The 16,521-nt window shown below is 42.2% G+C and overlaps 1 protein-coding gene across 1 annotated transcript; it reads left to right on the plus strand.

The window, feature by feature from the left end:
- The first annotated feature begins 428 nt into the window (after window positions 1-428).
- Window positions 429-16,143, plus strand: LOC132975297 (metal transporter CNNM1). The gene is made up of 10 exons (XM_061039766.1): window positions 429-2,624; window positions 8,096-8,239; window positions 9,399-9,539; window positions 9,714-9,883; window positions 10,068-10,167; window positions 11,010-11,155; window positions 11,625-11,862; window positions 13,375-13,479; window positions 14,320-14,421; window positions 15,134-16,143. The coding sequence occupies exons 1-10, from the start codon at window positions 1,154-1,156 to the stop codon at window positions 15,223-15,225; spliced, it is 2,709 nt and encodes a 902-aa protein (XP_060895749.1). The 5' UTR covers window positions 429-1,153; the 3' UTR covers window positions 15,226-16,143.
- Window positions 16,144-16,521: the final 378 nt, after the last annotated feature.

Raw genomic sequence — 16,521 nt, forward strand, 5'->3', positions numbered from 1 at the left:
ATCCTTGTTTCACCGCTGCTCCTCTGAAACAGATTGTTGGGTTCCTGGATGTGTGGCTGATGGACAGCAGAGACTGTTCGAGTGTTTAAGACCTGGCAGGACTCTGTTCTCACCTTCAGTTTCCTGCCTCGTAAAACCGACACGTGGTGCTCATCGAAGTCAGCTGCACGAGGACTTCACAATAATAATAATAATAATAATAATATATATAATAATAATAATAAATACAATAATAAATTCGATTGTAACCTATTTTGTATATATAGGTTTTGTGATAACCTATTTTTTTTTTAATAAATGTGTATTCATATTTCATGTTATTTTATTATTATCATAAGCATATTAAAGTGCACGTGGATATTACATAATCATATTTCCCTCTTTTGTAGTTCTATTAATAAGTATACTCTTTATGAATAAAACATCCGATGAGAAATAAAAGTGTAATGGGTCAGCCAATTTGAAGCTGCAGTATCAAAACATGTATTTTGTGAGATGTTTTGTGATATTGAAACTGTTGGTCTTTTTGTTAAAGATTAAAAATTCAGGAGATAAAACTATTTCACAAGACTAAGAAATCAATTCCAAAATATCATCCCCGGCATTTCTCAGTTTGAAGCTTGGTAAACAGAAACGTCGTGCTTCTGAGAACGGCCGCACTAAAACGGGTGATAATACTGCCATCTAGTGGAGACATACAAAAATGCAACCCAAAAATGATTTAAGCGGTTTTATATTTTGGCATTTTTGCAATATTGCCTTAATACTTTAAATTAGAGCGATGTATGACCGTCATTTAGACTCGGTAGACTCGTGGTAATCTTTATTTTTGCTATGGTTTTCGTTGAAAGCCGTTTAATATTAAGCACAATAAAGCTGATCTACATGTCTCTACAGTGTTGTTTGATCCCGTGCATATCGCATAAATCATTCATGATTGGGCATTTCCTGCTTTCTATTTTTAGAGAGTGGCAGAGAGCAAATACAGCAGGCTTACGTCACGGGTTGTCATGTATATTTAAGGACTCTGGTGCACCCCTCCTCTCGCTCTCTCTCTCTCTCTGTCAGTAACATACCCATCCTCTGCTTCATGGATATGGCCACCCAGCTGCTCCATCCATCCTATCCGCAGACCACGTGACCCACTTCTCCCATGTCCTTCACTAGTTCATTCAGCATGATGGCTGCGGATGCTGCGGATGCTCTCTGCTGCATCCTGCATCCGCGCCGGCTCTCTCTCCTCCTCCTCACTGTCACCCTCTCATCTCTGCCGGACCCAACAGCAGCGCTGCTCGGCGTCCGGCCGGAGGATACTGATAGAGGAGAGCTGTCCGTGCAGGGTGGGATACTAAGGGCGACCGAGGGGACCCGCTTCATGCTGAGGGTTTACTACACTGCAGCTCTTGCCGCGGAGCATCCCAACAGCCCAAACATCAGCGGCAGACCTGATGCTGCTTCTGCCGCTCCGTGGATAGCGTTTATTGAGGAACCAGGCGATGACAGTGGGGATTCGGAGAGGCGACTCCGGTCCAGAGGGAATCCGTGTGACGAGGAAAATGCTCGGAGTTCGGACATCGAGCTTCTGGGCTCCTTCAGATCCACCTCAAGTCAGAACTCAGTTTTGGTGGAGCTGCTCGCGAAGGACCTGCGCAGAGGAGAGGCGATCAAATACTACTCCATGTGCGCATTCGATGGAGTGAAATGGGAGCATTTCAGCACCAAAGACTTTTGGTTGGCGGTGGTGGAGAGACCTCAAGAGGCGGATGTTTGGCTCCAGACGGGGGTCTCCGTGCTGCTGTTGGCGCTGTCTGCGCTTTGCAGCGGGCTGAACATCAGCATGCTGGCTCTGGACCCCGTGGAGCTTCGGGTCCTGCAGAACAGCGGCACGGAGAAGGAGCAGAAATACGCACGGAATATAGAGTCTGTGCGTAAACATGGAAACTACATCCTCTGCACGGTAGTGCTGGGCAACGTGCTTACAAACACATGCTTTGTGGTGTGGATGTGCCAGATTTTAGGAATGACTGCACTTTCAACTGCCTCATGCACTTTTGGGATATTCTTTATTGGAGAGATTTTACCTCACTCCGTGGCGTCCAGGCACAGCCTCGCCATCGCGTCCAAAACGCTCTGCGCCACCCGCCTCCTCATGCTGGTCTTCTTCCCCATCGCGTACCCCGTCTCAAAGATCCTGGATTTCTTACTGCACCAGGAGATCAGCAGCTTCTACACCAGGGAGAAGTTGGTGGCCATGCTGCGCGTCACAGACCCGTACCACGACCTGGTGAAAGAGGAGCTCAACATCATCCAAGGAGCGCTGGAGCTGCGAACCAAAACCGTGGAGGACGTGCTGACCCCACTGTCAGACTGCTACATGCTCTCCTCGGACGCAGCGCTGGACTTCTGCACCATGTCCGACGTGATGCAGAGCGGGTTCACGCGGATCCCGGTCTACGAGAACGACAGGTCCAACATCGTGGACATCCTGTTCGTGAAAGACTTGGCCTTCGTGGATCCCGACGACTGCACTCCTCTGAAAACAATCACTCAGTTTTACAAGCATCCAATGCACTGCGTGTTCAATGACACCAAGCTGGATGTGATGCTGGAGGAGTTTAAGAGAGGTAAATCCTATCAGACTTTGATTTATGAGTGTGTGCTGAGTGTGTGAGGCTCCATATGTGTGTGTTTTTGGAACAGTCTCAAGGCTCCCTCCTGCCACCTCGGAGATAAATGTGCTTTGATGTAACTGCTCACTTGATAAACTAAGTTTTCAGAGCAGAAACCAATGTACACAGCAGTCCATTGGCTCGCAGTGGGCCTGTCAGTGAAAGCCTTTGATCCTCAGAGCAGTGAGCTCCATATGTGAAATGTGAGCCAGTGTCACACAGTGAGCGTAGTTCAGGCAGAGGTTAGAGGCTACTGAGGACCGGGATGCATGGGGCTATCTTAAGAATTTATGTTTGGAGAGTGTTTTTCCAAGACAATATCGCCTTGAACTTCATCTGCCCCCAACTATTCCTTCTGTTTTTCCTTTTATATAATACCATGGCTATTTATTATTTTTCTTGTACTTAAATTTCATGCCGAGGCATTTTCCTCCACTTGATTGGCAGCTGAAGAGGTGAATATCTTGTGTCTGTGACTCATACCTCTCTAGTCTGATAAGCTTCATTGCTGATAAGTGCATTCAGTATTAGAGCTCACATGCACTGATAGCACGTCATTCAATATTCATTTTAATAACAACAATGCCAACAGAAACAACAATTTTGCAACTAAATTATTCCTTTAATATCAACAAAGTGAATATATCATTCTTACTCTATGGTTGTCCTTTTAATAAGTTTGCCTTTATATATTTCTGAATCATAAAGTTTGATGTGACAGCCATTTTAAAGCTGCAGGAATATTATCTTAAAGAATTTATGTTGCAAAAAGTGCAAAATGATCCCCTTAAACCTTATTCGCCCCCCATCATTCCTGCATGCTTCCCCCTCATCATGTGTATCATTTATTCGTTTTGCATACAGAACGTCTTATCGAGCAGTATCTAAAAGGTCGCTAAGCAAGAGTAGAGGTATTGTCCTGCACTGGTCTGTCAGCAGAGGCAGAGAATATTGACTTAATCTGACTCACACATCTTTTGTCTGATAAGCATCTTTGCTGATCGGTGCATTCGCAGTATTACAGCACATAAACACTGATAGCATCCCTTCACTCCCGAGCAGAAGTGTGTTGCCTCTCCACGGGGGACTTCATTCAATGTCGATGATCACATTGAATTTCTGAATCCATGCTCTGTACAAAGAAGCTCAAACTGCTCCCCTGAATGTGTCAAAGGCTCTAATGGAGACATATGAGAGGCTACTGGAGCGCCTGTTATGTCAGGATTTCATTGGCCTTGGCTTATGTTGTGGGGATTAAGATGTAAATCTGTTTCATTGACAAAGAGAAGCTCAACATATGGAGAAGCTGTTGTCCAATCAGAACGAGGAAGGAGACCCAGCCGTGACTTTGGCAGGATCATAAATCAGATTGCCACTTACAGGTTAAAGGGTCAACCGCTTTATTTTGATTCAGATTATGGAGGACGGCTTTGGTTTGACCCTGTGCGGGTTTCTATATTGTGTGTTATTTCTAGATGAGGTTAGGTGACAAGGTGAACTCAGGGGTCACCTTTAGATTTTCTGTGACCAACCCTATAATTGTGAACCCTGCCGTGACTTTGAAGCTGCTTTCCACTCTGCAGGTCGTCTCCAAGCAATCCTGCAGAGCAGTCATGAAAAATTCAGATCCAACCTTTCCCCTCTTCTTCAGCCTCCTTCCGTCTTTGCTGTCATAGATTAAAGACTGCTGCTCAGGAAGCCCGGCTGGGAGCTGAGAGGATGTCTCACTGAGCAGGGTGAAGGGCTGGGGTGATGTCTTTTTTAGGGGGGGGGGGTGGCTGGAAATGTCACAAGTAATGTAGGAAATATAAGAGGGGACTGCAATTACACTGTTTATGGGACAGATTTTTTTTTTACTTTTCATACAAGCTATGCTTTTTGCCTCATGTTTTAATGGCATGAAAGAATGAGGTAAAGGGCATAGTAAGTTTGTGTTGAAAGTAAATTGGGCCAGATGGGGCATTTAAACAGGCCGGGGGGTGGGGGTGGGGATTGTGGGATTGTGACTGCATCTTTTAGCATGATGGAAGTAAGGTAAGGTTGGTTCAGCCGGCAGATCATAAGTCTGTAGGTGTAACGCGTTAAGCTCTTCACAATATGGATGTGAGTGTCCTCCTATTTCTTAATGCCGGACTTAAGGAACATCTCAGATGTTGTGAAGGTTAATGAGTAACACAAAACCTGCTGGAAATCCTATTAACTGGGATGATGTATTCCATCACTGGTGAAAGTAGTCTTCAGGTAATCAAGCGAAGGTGGCAAAAACACACTTTAAAAATACCTCAATCCAACTTCAAATCATGCATTGTACATTTTTCCTGAGAAAAAGTACCAAAGTATTATCAGAACGTAGCAAAATACACTTGAAGTATAAAATGCACAGAGAAGGGTCCTTGTTAGTGTTCTATTATCTCAATATAAACGTATCTCTGCTTTGTAAGATGACCTTGAGTGTTTTGAAAGGCGTCTTTAAATACAAATAAAGTATTATTATTGTTGATAATAAAGTGTACTTTAATTTTGTAGTTGGTCAAATTGGAGTTAATGTAAACTGCTCCATTCACCATAGGACAGTGTAATCACTGAATCATACTAACAGATGCTTATGTATAAAGCTTCATGTTTAAAATGATCATTTGTTTTGGATGTCAAATTCTAAACTACAAAGTAAATAGGAGCTTAGAGAGACACTTCATTGTATCCGAGTGAACATTTTTCGATATTTCTCCCTGAAATGTGTCAAAGTGGACGAGTGATGAATTAACATTTGACTCAGATACAGTATTGTGAGGTAATATATAATAGGTAAATACATTATAAAAGCTTCTAGGGTTTTTCTAAACGTCTTGTGTGAATATATATTTTTGTGTGTTCTTTAGTTTAACAAGAGTTTTTAATAAAGCTACCAGCGAAACTCAGCTGGTTTTGTGTCAGTTGTTATTTGATGATAACAAACAACAACCATTTTGGGCTAGACGAGTGGTAGTTAGTCAAAGCTGCGTCCGCTTGCTCAAAAGCGGGTTAGTTGCACAATGTTAGCTGCACTAAAATCTAGGTACAGGAAGTAGTATTGCGAAGGAAATGGTATTGTAATGTCTCTAAGTGTTACAACACAGACAGACATAGGGCTGGGAATCTTTGGGTGTCTCACGATTCAATTCAGAATCTACTTTAGACTCAAAAAGTTTTTTGATTCACGATTCAAAGTCTATTTTTGAGTTAGTACGTACTTCAGGTTCTACTCCAGTCATCTGTGAGACTGGCTGAATGTCTTGCTGCTCCATTTGGCATTCAACTGAGTTAAAGAGCTAGCCTTAGCACTTAGCAGGGAGTGACTGATTAGCACAATTCTTTGTTATTTTCTTTGGAAGTTATGAATCTATTAAAAATCTCACAAGATAAGAATCTCGATTTTAACAAAAATCGTTTTTTTCCCCACCTCTAGGCAGACATGTAAAATAAATAGCTGCAGAGATATTAACAATGCATTGTATTCTTCTGTTACTATCTAAAGGCACAAATGACATGCAAACACATGATGCACGGTCTGAAGCAGCACACTGAGTTCAGACAAAGACTGGAGGAGCCAGGCGGAGCAGAAACATTTGCAAAAGGGACAGCCGTGGTAGACCCAGTTTTGCTCTGGGCACGTGTGTGTCTGCCAGTGTGTGCGAGTCGAAGTGTGTGCATGTGTGTGAGTGAGTCGGCTAAGCATGCCAGTGTCTGTGTGAGTTTGCTGTCTGTCTCTGTGTGTGCGTGCCATTCTGCAAGAGTATTATGTAACATATGAATGATGTAATGCAGTGCTGCCTGGGCACATTAACAGCGGAGGGCATATCTACGTCTGACTCACCTGAGCACTTTGGACAAGCTGACCTGAGCTCAGAGTGCAACCTCAGTCTCATGTTTAAAGATGGCCGCCTGTTTCTTGTTGTTGAGGATTAAAGCATTTGATCCATTTGATCCCCTGCAGTGATCCCCTAAATCGGCCCGTCTCATATGAGCCACAGTTTTTGTTGGAAGCATGGTTGGAGACTGTTTACATGTTTCTGGTTGAACGTTGTGTACTAGTGACATCATGAACTCGGTTAGATAACTTATTTGATCACTAAACGGACTTATGCTGTGACGTTGGACGGAGCATGGCTGTGACTGCTGTGATGACGAAAAGACAAAATATATTATACTTAATGTCTTTTATAAGTTAAATCTGCTTGTGCATAGTGTTTCTGTTATGGTTAAAATGGTAATTCTTCTTCTTTCTCGCCTTGTCATGTAGCTTTGGAGGCAGATTCCTGTCACATTTGCTTTATTGAATCACTGCAGGATTGCTGTTGGCGATCTGTGTCATTGTATCTGGCAGGCATGTCGTGTTCAGCCAAACACGTACTGAGTGGGACCGCTGGGTCTGCTCATGCATGTGTAAAAAGTGTGTGTGAGTGTTTGTGTTTGTTCACAGAGGTTGGCAGCAGCACGGGCAGTTTCGTCAGCAGATGTAGGCATCCCCAGACTAATTGCGTAATTTCAGTGTTTACGTAAGGGGCCAAGTCTTCCAAACTGTCAAAGTGTCTCCAGACTAATCCCAGAATGCCTACTTTCTACTTGTGCTAAACACACACACACACACACACACACACAAAGTCGTTCTGACATTGCAATAATTTCATATTCAGGCTCTTAGACAAATCTCTCCGGTGTTACAGTCTCTCAGCTCCTGTTGGTGTTTTAATGCTGGTTTTCATCTTCACTGCACAGATTTGTTGGAGGACGTTCACTCGTGTTATTTTTATCCACCGACTGTTAACTCTCCACCCATTGCATCAGCATTTTTTTTTTTAACTCAACATTTTTTTTTATTACCTTCCTAGACAATTTCAAATAATGTACAGTACAGAGTCGGCATAATGTACAAAAGATACAAGGAACATCAATATCCAAGTCCCTCATCCTCCTCATCCTCTTTCAGTCCCCATCCACCTGCCAGGATTTTTATAATACTTCATTTTAGTACACCAATCCTGGAGTTAAAAACAAAGCAAGAGCTGGAAGTCAGGGTATATATCGAGGAGAGGAGAGGAGTAAAAAAAAAACCCAGTAGGGCAGTAAGTAAGGAAAATATGCATAAAATTGGGAAAAAGGAAATAATTGTTTGAATTGCATGACTAAAATTATATCAAAGGGATAGAGAGGGTATAATAAAAGAGAGAGAGGAGAGAGTGCTTCTTTAAAAGGACTCGAGATTCTGGAAGTGCTCCAGAAAAGGTGTCCTTATTTAATTTTTTGTTGCAGCCAGTGACCGAGTAAAAAATCTTTTCCAGGTCCAAACAGGACATGATATCCCTCGACCACTGAGTGCATTTTTACTTTTTCACTTTGTTGTTATTTTTAAGTGTTCATCAACTCACCCTTTGTTTCCTTCTCTGCAGGTAAGTCCCACCTGGCCGTGGTGCAGAGGGTGAACAGCGAGGGGGAGGGAGACCCTTTCTATGAGGTGATGGGCATTGTCACCCTTGAGGACGTCATAGAGGAGATCATCAAGTCTGAGATCGTGGACGAGACAGACCTGTACAGTGCGTATGATGCAGAAACATCCTAATAATAAAGCTTTGAGTGGTTGCATTAGCTGTGAGTCCATTGTGTCGTGTTTCCACCTCCCACACTGAATTGATTTTCTCTGTTTGTCACAGCAGCTGACAGTTTTTACAGCTTTTCTGTCTGCAGCATCACTGCAGAATGCTCCGTTTAAATGCACATCGAGCTGCTAAAAAATTATTTTGCTTGAGCAGTACATTGCGACTTCCTTTCCTTTCCCATTACACTATTGATCCCACCTTCCCTCCTGTGTTGTCCCCAGCTCCTCGCTAATGCATAATTAAATAATGTGAATAAATGGCCCCGGTCTCACAGATAATCACTATAATCCGCTCATCTTTAATTGGCTGGAAAGTCTCTCCACAGAGAGGAACTCAAAATGTCAAACTCATGCCACTTCATATCTAATCTTTCTGCTGTTTGCCTGCCGCAATGAGGATAAATAACCTTTTATTATATGCTTTCACAAAAACTCCTGCTCCCAGAGGACACGAGCAACCAATTTTGAAGTATGCTCAAATTTTAATTACATGCAGGGTGTGGAGCATTCTGTCAGGGGTGCACTTGTGTGTGTGTGTGTGTGTGTGTGTGTGTGGGTGTTTATAAAGTCCTCTTTTTTCTGTGTCTGCGTGTGCATAATTATGTGAGTGCATGTATATAGCACAAAGAGAGCTAATCTCCCCAGACGTGCTCTTCAGGCAGTTGCAGCACCAGCTGTTTCTGACGCTGCAGCTACGACGTATTTAATGGAATATAATTTATTAAATACTCTTCACATCTAAGTCAATTCATCAGTCAGAGGTCTGTTAACACAGCACGCCATAATCTTCTGCTTCCTCCTGGAGTAGATATAATGATTAAGAGAAATCTTGTCAGGGGATTCGTCTTAATGGTTTATAAGCTGCAGGATGTTGAGTTGCATCAGCTAATGAGGTCAGCAGCACCTCGAAATAGTTTACTCCTTGTAGTGCCAACGTGAATTATTTACTTATGTAGCATCTAGTAGGGCAAAGTTAACGCCTCTCCCTCCTTCGGCTTTTATCAGAGCATCTCAAAGGTGAAACATCGCAGTGTAAAAATGTAATTGAATTGCAAAGTGTGCATTTTAACTGATGATTTATCTGTTTGTGTTTATAGCCGATAATCGAACCAAAAGGCGGGTATCACACCACGAGAGGAAGCAGCAGGATTTCTCCATCTTCAAACTTGCAGAAAACGAGCTGAAGGTTAAGATCTCACCCCAGTTGTTGCTGGCAACACACCGCTTCTTGGCCACAGGTAACACTGCATGTGTGTGTTTATGCATTTTGTGAATGTTCTCTACGTGGAGAGTACATTGTGGATCGAAGCGTAAAGCTAGGACAAGGAGATGTTGGAGGAAAAAACATTTTTATTACTCGTTTTTCTTTAGTTTTTTCTTTTTGTAAGTGTCTGTATGCATCCATCCTGCAGAGGTGGAGCCTTTCAGACCCTGTCACCTGTCAGAGAAGATCCTGCTGCGTCTCATCAAGCATCCCAGCGTTGTGCAAGAACTCAAATTCAATCCGAAGAACAAACACGCTCCTCAACACTACCTCTTCCAGAGAAACAAACCTGTCGACTACTTTGTCCTCATCCTGCAGGTAAATCTAAAACTCTGCTGCTGTCAGAGCTACAGACTGACGGCAGCCTGAAGGCTTTTTCTGATGAATGTATTTATCATATTTGCTCTTTATTGTTATAATTACAGTGCTTTTGCATATTTCTCTATTAATTCAGTATGTTTTAACACTGAGAGCTTTTCTAATGCTTGTCAATGTGTTGCAGGGCCGGGTGGAGGTTGAGATAGGAAAGGAGGCTCTGCGCTTTGAGAATGGAGCATTTTCCTACTATGGCATGCCAGCACTCATCCCCCCCCTGCCTATCGGTAAGTAAGTGCACAGATGAAGACATAGTATAGAAGTGGAATAAGAAGAAGTAAGAGTCACAAAATGAGTGCTATGCTGGTCTGAATCCCACCCAGCGTCTGTATGTCGTCAGCATGCAGCAGCCGTGGGAAGTAAGTAATTAAAAGAAGTGATTTCAGAGAATTTCCCAGTGGAAGGACATGACCTGCAGGATTATATGAAAGCCTGCTAAGACTGCAGTGCAAGCAGAACGCCTTGTCCCTCTCTCTCTCTCACACTCTCTCTCTCTCCTCTCTCTCTCTGTCTCTCTGAAGGTTGTGTGCATGTTTTGCATGTGTGACGTTCAGGATGTGCTTAAAGAATTTTGGAAGACCTCATTAAACATTAGAAAATCCCTTCTTAGGACATTACAGAATCCAGTGTTGCATTTCAAAAGTGCTGCTTTTTACTGATTTTCTTGTACTTGCTCTCTTTTTGAGTCATTGCTCTCCAATTGGACTTGACAAGAACAGCAGCTCTTTCCACTCAGCATGGTAGTGCAGACCTATGCAGAATGAAAGGAAAAGGGGCTGCACAACAAAATGCACACATGTGGAGATCTGCACTCTTAAAGCCTAAATAATACATGTGTGAAATATAAAAACACTGACTAATCTTTAAAAGTATAGCCCCATAAAAAGTCTAGTGAGTACAAATGTGCTGTGAAGAGGGCATAGCCGAAAACATTTTTCTCTCTCGTGTGGCCAACAAAGATTTTCAAACTATATAATCAAAGAGCATTTTCATACCGTCTGGTATCATGATTAGATGACATATAATATGAAACCCAAAAGTGTGTTTTCTTCTGTTCTGTTCTGTTCAGGTCAGAGGTATAGTTCCCGAGGTAGCGGTCTAAACCAATCAGATTCCTTACTGAGCGGAGGCAGTGTGGGTCAGCTCACTGCAGGAGGAGGGGCTTACTTACCCGACTACTCTGTGCGCCAGCTGACAGACCTGCAGATCATCAAGGTTTGTAACAGAAATGCCTGCAAACACATCACAGAAACACAAACATTTAAAAAAAAAAAAAAAAACAACCATGGTTATTATAAAGGTCAACTAAATGTATAACTTCCTGCACAGGGACTGTAAAAAAAAAAATGGAGCACAAGCAAGCCAACAATTGCACTAAAACCCCTCCATTTAATCTCCAAAATTCCCCGAAAATGCAGACTCTTCCTCTAGTGCAGCGTGTGCCTTTGATATGTCCTAATCCCTGATTCTGACTAAGAACAGACATCCTGCTCTCTCTCCCTCTGTGCACCCTCTTTCCTTTAATCACAGGGGATAATTGTGCTCCATTTCAACCATGAATATTTTAGCTTTAAATGATTGATGTGCCCTCACACTTCAATTCCCCCGCCTCTTTCTAAAATACAGTCTGACCCTCTGTCAGCTGTACATACACAGAAATGATAGTATTTGATTTTTTTTGCAGATAACTAGAAACCACTACCAGAATGCCCTCACAGCCACCAGGATGGACAGCTTCCCACAGACCCCAGACTCATTGGATCTTAAAGAAAGGCCTCCGATCCCAGAGGCCCGCTCGCACAGCATCGCCCTCCCCCTCACGCACACGCACACTCGACTGGGGCTGGCACGCCTTGCACATCTGCATCCCCATGGTGGCCTTCGCAACATGTCCCAGCTCAATGAGAGAAACAGAATCGTTCGTAAGTAGTTTCGATCATTTGTAACATGATGTTGCACGTATACTATTAAATATATCTTATTGAAAGGCGTTTTTTGGATGGCACTCAATTTGGCGGACTTTCTACTTGAGCATGCAAACGGAGTGGAAGTGTGTAGGGAGTGGTTTAAGAAAGGCCCCATAAGTTGCATTAAAAGGACCAATACATAAGATAACAACTGAATTAAACCATAAAATAATATCACCAGAAGTTAAGCGAACATGCTTTATCCTGAAGTTTGGGCTCCTCTGACAACAATGAAGCAGCCAGCATGAAATAACAAAGAGTACGGTCTTTTACCTGCTTTTTGTAAAGTGTTTTGAGAAAACATTTGTTATGAATGATTGATATGTTCTCCTAAGTTTTGATTCTGGTTAGGAATGGTCTGTTTGTCATATGAGACCAGTTATCACAGCAAACCAACGGGCGTCGCAGCGATGGAGGCATTCAAGCAAATTGTCAGATACACCCGATTCTACCCGGCCTAAAAAGCCTCCATGTTTTTTCTAATAAGCTCCACGAGCAGAAACGATGTAAAAATAGCATCAATATTGGAGATGCTTTTTGAAAAATGGAGAGCGCAGAAAGGTTTCAAGACAGATTCAAAGCTGGCTGAATGCTGAAGCTTCGGGGTCTGTGACATGGCAGTAGGAAGACAGTTCTCGCCAATGTTTGAGAATTTGGACCGCAGTACCCATTTTAAACGCTAGGTGTCAGAGTTACATATTGCTCCTTTATTTCTAACAGTTTTGCTTTTGCAGTCAATTTTTTATCTTCGTCGTATGAAAAAAAACACTAAATCCCTGAAATGTAAATGATGTTGAGCTTGCTGCATGAGGCTTAATTTGAATTTCAAGGGCAGAGATTTCTTTTGAAGAGATAAAAAAAGGTTCAAAGGATCTAACACAATGATCTGAGTGCTTTGTGAGCTCAGGGACAAAATAACTGTTTAAAAGGAGCATTGCATGGTAAAGGGAATTGTGGAACAAAAATGATGATCTAATGCAAATCAGAAAAATAATCATCCCAGTTTTAACCACGAAATTCACTATTTTTATCAATAAAATGAACCCCATAAGTCCTGAACTTACAATGACTCATGCATAAAACTGGTGCAAATGCAGTGTAAACCAATCTGTACTGGTTTCAAGGCTTAAAGGATTTCTCACGTACCATCTGTCTTACACTGTGTGTAACACGCCACAGAGTTTGTGTGTTTCTGTTTGTGTCATTAAGAACAATCTATGAACAGATGGTTCTGTTGGTTGTCAAATGAAGAGAAGATTTATCTAATTAAGTCCCATCCAGTGGTTAAAGCTTATCTTTAGTTGTATTCTAAATGTAATCACCACTGTCACATTCTTACTGGGTCCTAATACAGCTCTGATGAATAATACGTTCTCTATCTCCCTCTGTAGGCAGAGCTGCAAACCAGCTGGTGTTTTGTGGCTGATGCAGTTGTTACACAGCTGATTGGTCTTTCTCTCTCCACAGGCAGTAAATCTGACGGGCAGAGGAGTCCCAATGATACTGTGTTCCTCCGCATGGATGAGATTCCCTACATCCACGAGGACCGACCAGACATTTATGGAGAGAATGGTGAGACATGCTCCACGCATACTGGATTAGAATCTCAGTTAAAACTCAAAGAAGACCTTTAGTTAATCCAATGCAAAGGTTCTCCTGGAAAGGTATTTTTTCTTCTTTAATTTGTCTGTTTATAATATTCCAGCAAAGGAGCTCATTTTGTGGGCTGTGTATCTACTGTTGACTGTATAAAACATGGACCGAGTCCTGGTGATGTTACCCATTGGTTTCAGAAGCTGAGTTTTGAAGCTGAACAATGGCGATGGTCATATTGGAAACGCTGACACAGGCGTACTTTCAGTCACAGTAGGTAAAGAGTTGAGGCGGTTCTTAAGCCTCCTGGCAAAAGGATAAAACCAGCCCACCTGATAGTCAAATCAGCCACGCTCCTGCGTATGCACAACATTTATGAAAGAATGAAAGACTTTATTTCGAACCAAAAATTAAACTACGATGATATATTAAGCCTTAACATAATCAAAATGGATGACTTAAAAAAATGTAGTCCCGGTATAGTGAGTACGAATAAAGATATGAGCTATTTAGACCAAATTTGTTTTTGAACCAGGCTGTATTCAAATGTGGATTTTAACATGGGAGGCTGACACAGGAGTGGTTTTTCACTCCTGCCCCATCCTACTCCAACAAAAACAATCCCGGTCCCATCCCAATCCCGTTAGAATGACTTCTGTCCCATCCCGCTCCAGTGATTAGTATTGAAGTCCATTCACGTCCCGCAGGAATCCCGAAAAAAAATGTCAGCCACTAATGGGTGTCTCGGGGCTTTCAGGGGAATCTGGAGCCAGCCTCCAGTGAACACTCAAAGAACTGCATCCCTTCTGTCTCTTTCAGATGTGCCTATAGAGTCTCTGCCGTCCACCTCCCCGTTCATCAGCTCCCGCTCTCTGTCCAGCTCTGAGGAGAACATTGGAAAGAAGCTGCTGCGTAAACTGAGTGAGTAAGCCATTTGTCACCAACACCCATGTGACAGCACGCCCACATGTACCTTCAGATTCACTCAAACCTTTCTGTCAGACATTCATAGGAATAGTGGAGAGTGTATCTTAGCAACAGGTTATGTGTCATGCAACCTTCATCCTGCAGAGCAGAGAATAAAGTTGTCAATTAGGTCAGTGATACGTGATGACTCAGTTACTTTTACGTATTAATTAGTGGAAGAAGCTGTGATGCTAAATGCCTCTGCTGTTATTTTTGTTAAAGGCAGAATGTGCGACATTTTACACGTAAATATAGCAGAAATCAAGTATATCCTCGTGTAAATATCTCAGATTTATGACTGTGATGAGTCATGACCGTCTACAATGAGTGTGACGCATGAGTCCCGCTGTCTGTGATGATGTCTGAGCCGATGTTTACATGGACGGGACGGCCAGACAGCCGGCTTATCCCCTTGCGCATAAGAGCTGTTTGAGTGAGGGACTGTAGAAAAGATGAATAACATACTGTACTCACTGCTTATTTGAATGTCACGTCAGCGTTTTTAGATCATGGTCATTCCGTGTACATGCTTTACTTTTGAGACAAGAGGCTATGTCCACATTTATTTTGATACTAATAAAATAGACAAGATGAGACTGCTATACGGAGATTTTTAAACCAGTAATAATGCCCTGATGTGAAATCAGCATCTTTTTTCTGTTTACAGGTAACAAGAGGCGGAAAAAGTCTCGAGATGAGGAAAAAAGTTTGGAGGAACGTTCGGAGGGAAGTTCAGAGCAATTACCAGCCGCAAGCTAGCGCTGTCAGACTGAGGAGGAGGGATGAAGCACACACCTTCTTCCTCTTCATCATTCACAGGTTCTCACCACTTAACAACAGTCAACCCTTCATAAACTCTCTCCGCGCTTCACCATGACTCTCACAGGAGACTGAGCCATCATACCTTGCTGTACTCTCTGTCCCACCTCTGCCTGACTTCACACCCTTAAAGCGACGCTACAATAGGGACGGGTCTTATAAAAACTTGATTGGACAAATCTAGACAACGTAGTTTTGGATTTATCTAGCCTTACACTGGACTGTGTGGACCTCACATGTTTTGAATTAGCATGTGTTAGCATTTCATGGTAGCCTTTAGCCATATTGCTAACATTGAAGCATGTCATTTTAGCCATAATGTGTTAACGCAGCATAGCGATCATGTCTGAGCCATTTTTCACCTTTTACTTGGATTCAACTATAAAAAGAGTATTTATTATTTATTTGTTAAGACGAGGCCGTTCCAACACAATGATAATGTGTTTTGCACAGGGAACTGTGTTCATGTTGCCATAAGGGTGCCACTTACTGCCAAACACAACTCAACACACTAGCCATCAGCCAACACAAGGGGTGCACCGATTGAGAAAATAGTATCAGATTAATAAATAGAAGATAAATAGAAAATACTGATTCCAGTGTTACTAACAACAGTGTTGCCGATTCAAATACCAATGTTTTTAAGATATCTGTTGTTGCATATTTAATTCAATTGCTTTAAAAGCTTCCTCAGCCTGCTTTACAATCACAAACTCAGCATTTTTTTAGAGATTACACAGCCCAACAAATCTCCCGAAAAAAAGCATGTAATGTAATTTAACCCAGAATTTCATCCTGCTTTCTATAACAGTGAATAGTTTCACCCATCAAAAATCTTTGCCTTGTAACATGTAAAAATAGGTTTCTAACCCAGCAACAGTTTCAGGCATTCAGAATAATAATGTATAAATAATCAATCTTGAAGCAGAATAAAAACTCTCTGTTTTAAGAGTTCATATACAGACATCAGTATTAACTTCAGTGTGTTCACAGGAACTTTAAATTGAAACGAGACAACAGATACACATCTGTACTGGAATCAGTATGCTTCATTATTTTCCAATAGGTTGATTTCTCTCAAAAGGGGAAAAGTATTGGCTGATACGGAGATTCAACTGAAACATCGGTGCATCCCTAGCTGAGACTAAATGCCACCAGAGAAGAGCACAGTTTTTACATCAGATTGAAAAGAACACAATTATGAAAAGCCATAACATTCATTCTCAGCTTGATTCA

This window comes from Labrus mixtus, chromosome 6, assembly GCF_963584025.1.
Source record: "Labrus mixtus chromosome 6, fLabMix1.1, whole genome shotgun sequence".
NCBI lineage: Eukaryota > Metazoa > Chordata > Actinopteri > Labriformes > Labridae > Labrus > Labrus mixtus.

Excerpts from the sequence above, each read along its gene's own strand:
- LOC132975297 (XM_061039766.1), top strand. The coding sequence starts at position 1,154 with ATGTCCTTCACTAGTTCATTCAGCATGATGGCTGCGGATGCTGCGGAT. Across the intron at positions 9,540-9,713 it reads ACACCGCTTCTTGGCCACAG|AGGTGGAGCCTTTCAGACCC; the intron begins GTAACACTGCAT and ends TCCATCCTGCAG. Across the intron at positions 11,156-11,624 it reads CAGACCTGCAGATCATCAAG|ATAACTAGAAACCACTACCA; the intron begins GTTTGTAACAGA and ends TTTTTTTTGCAG.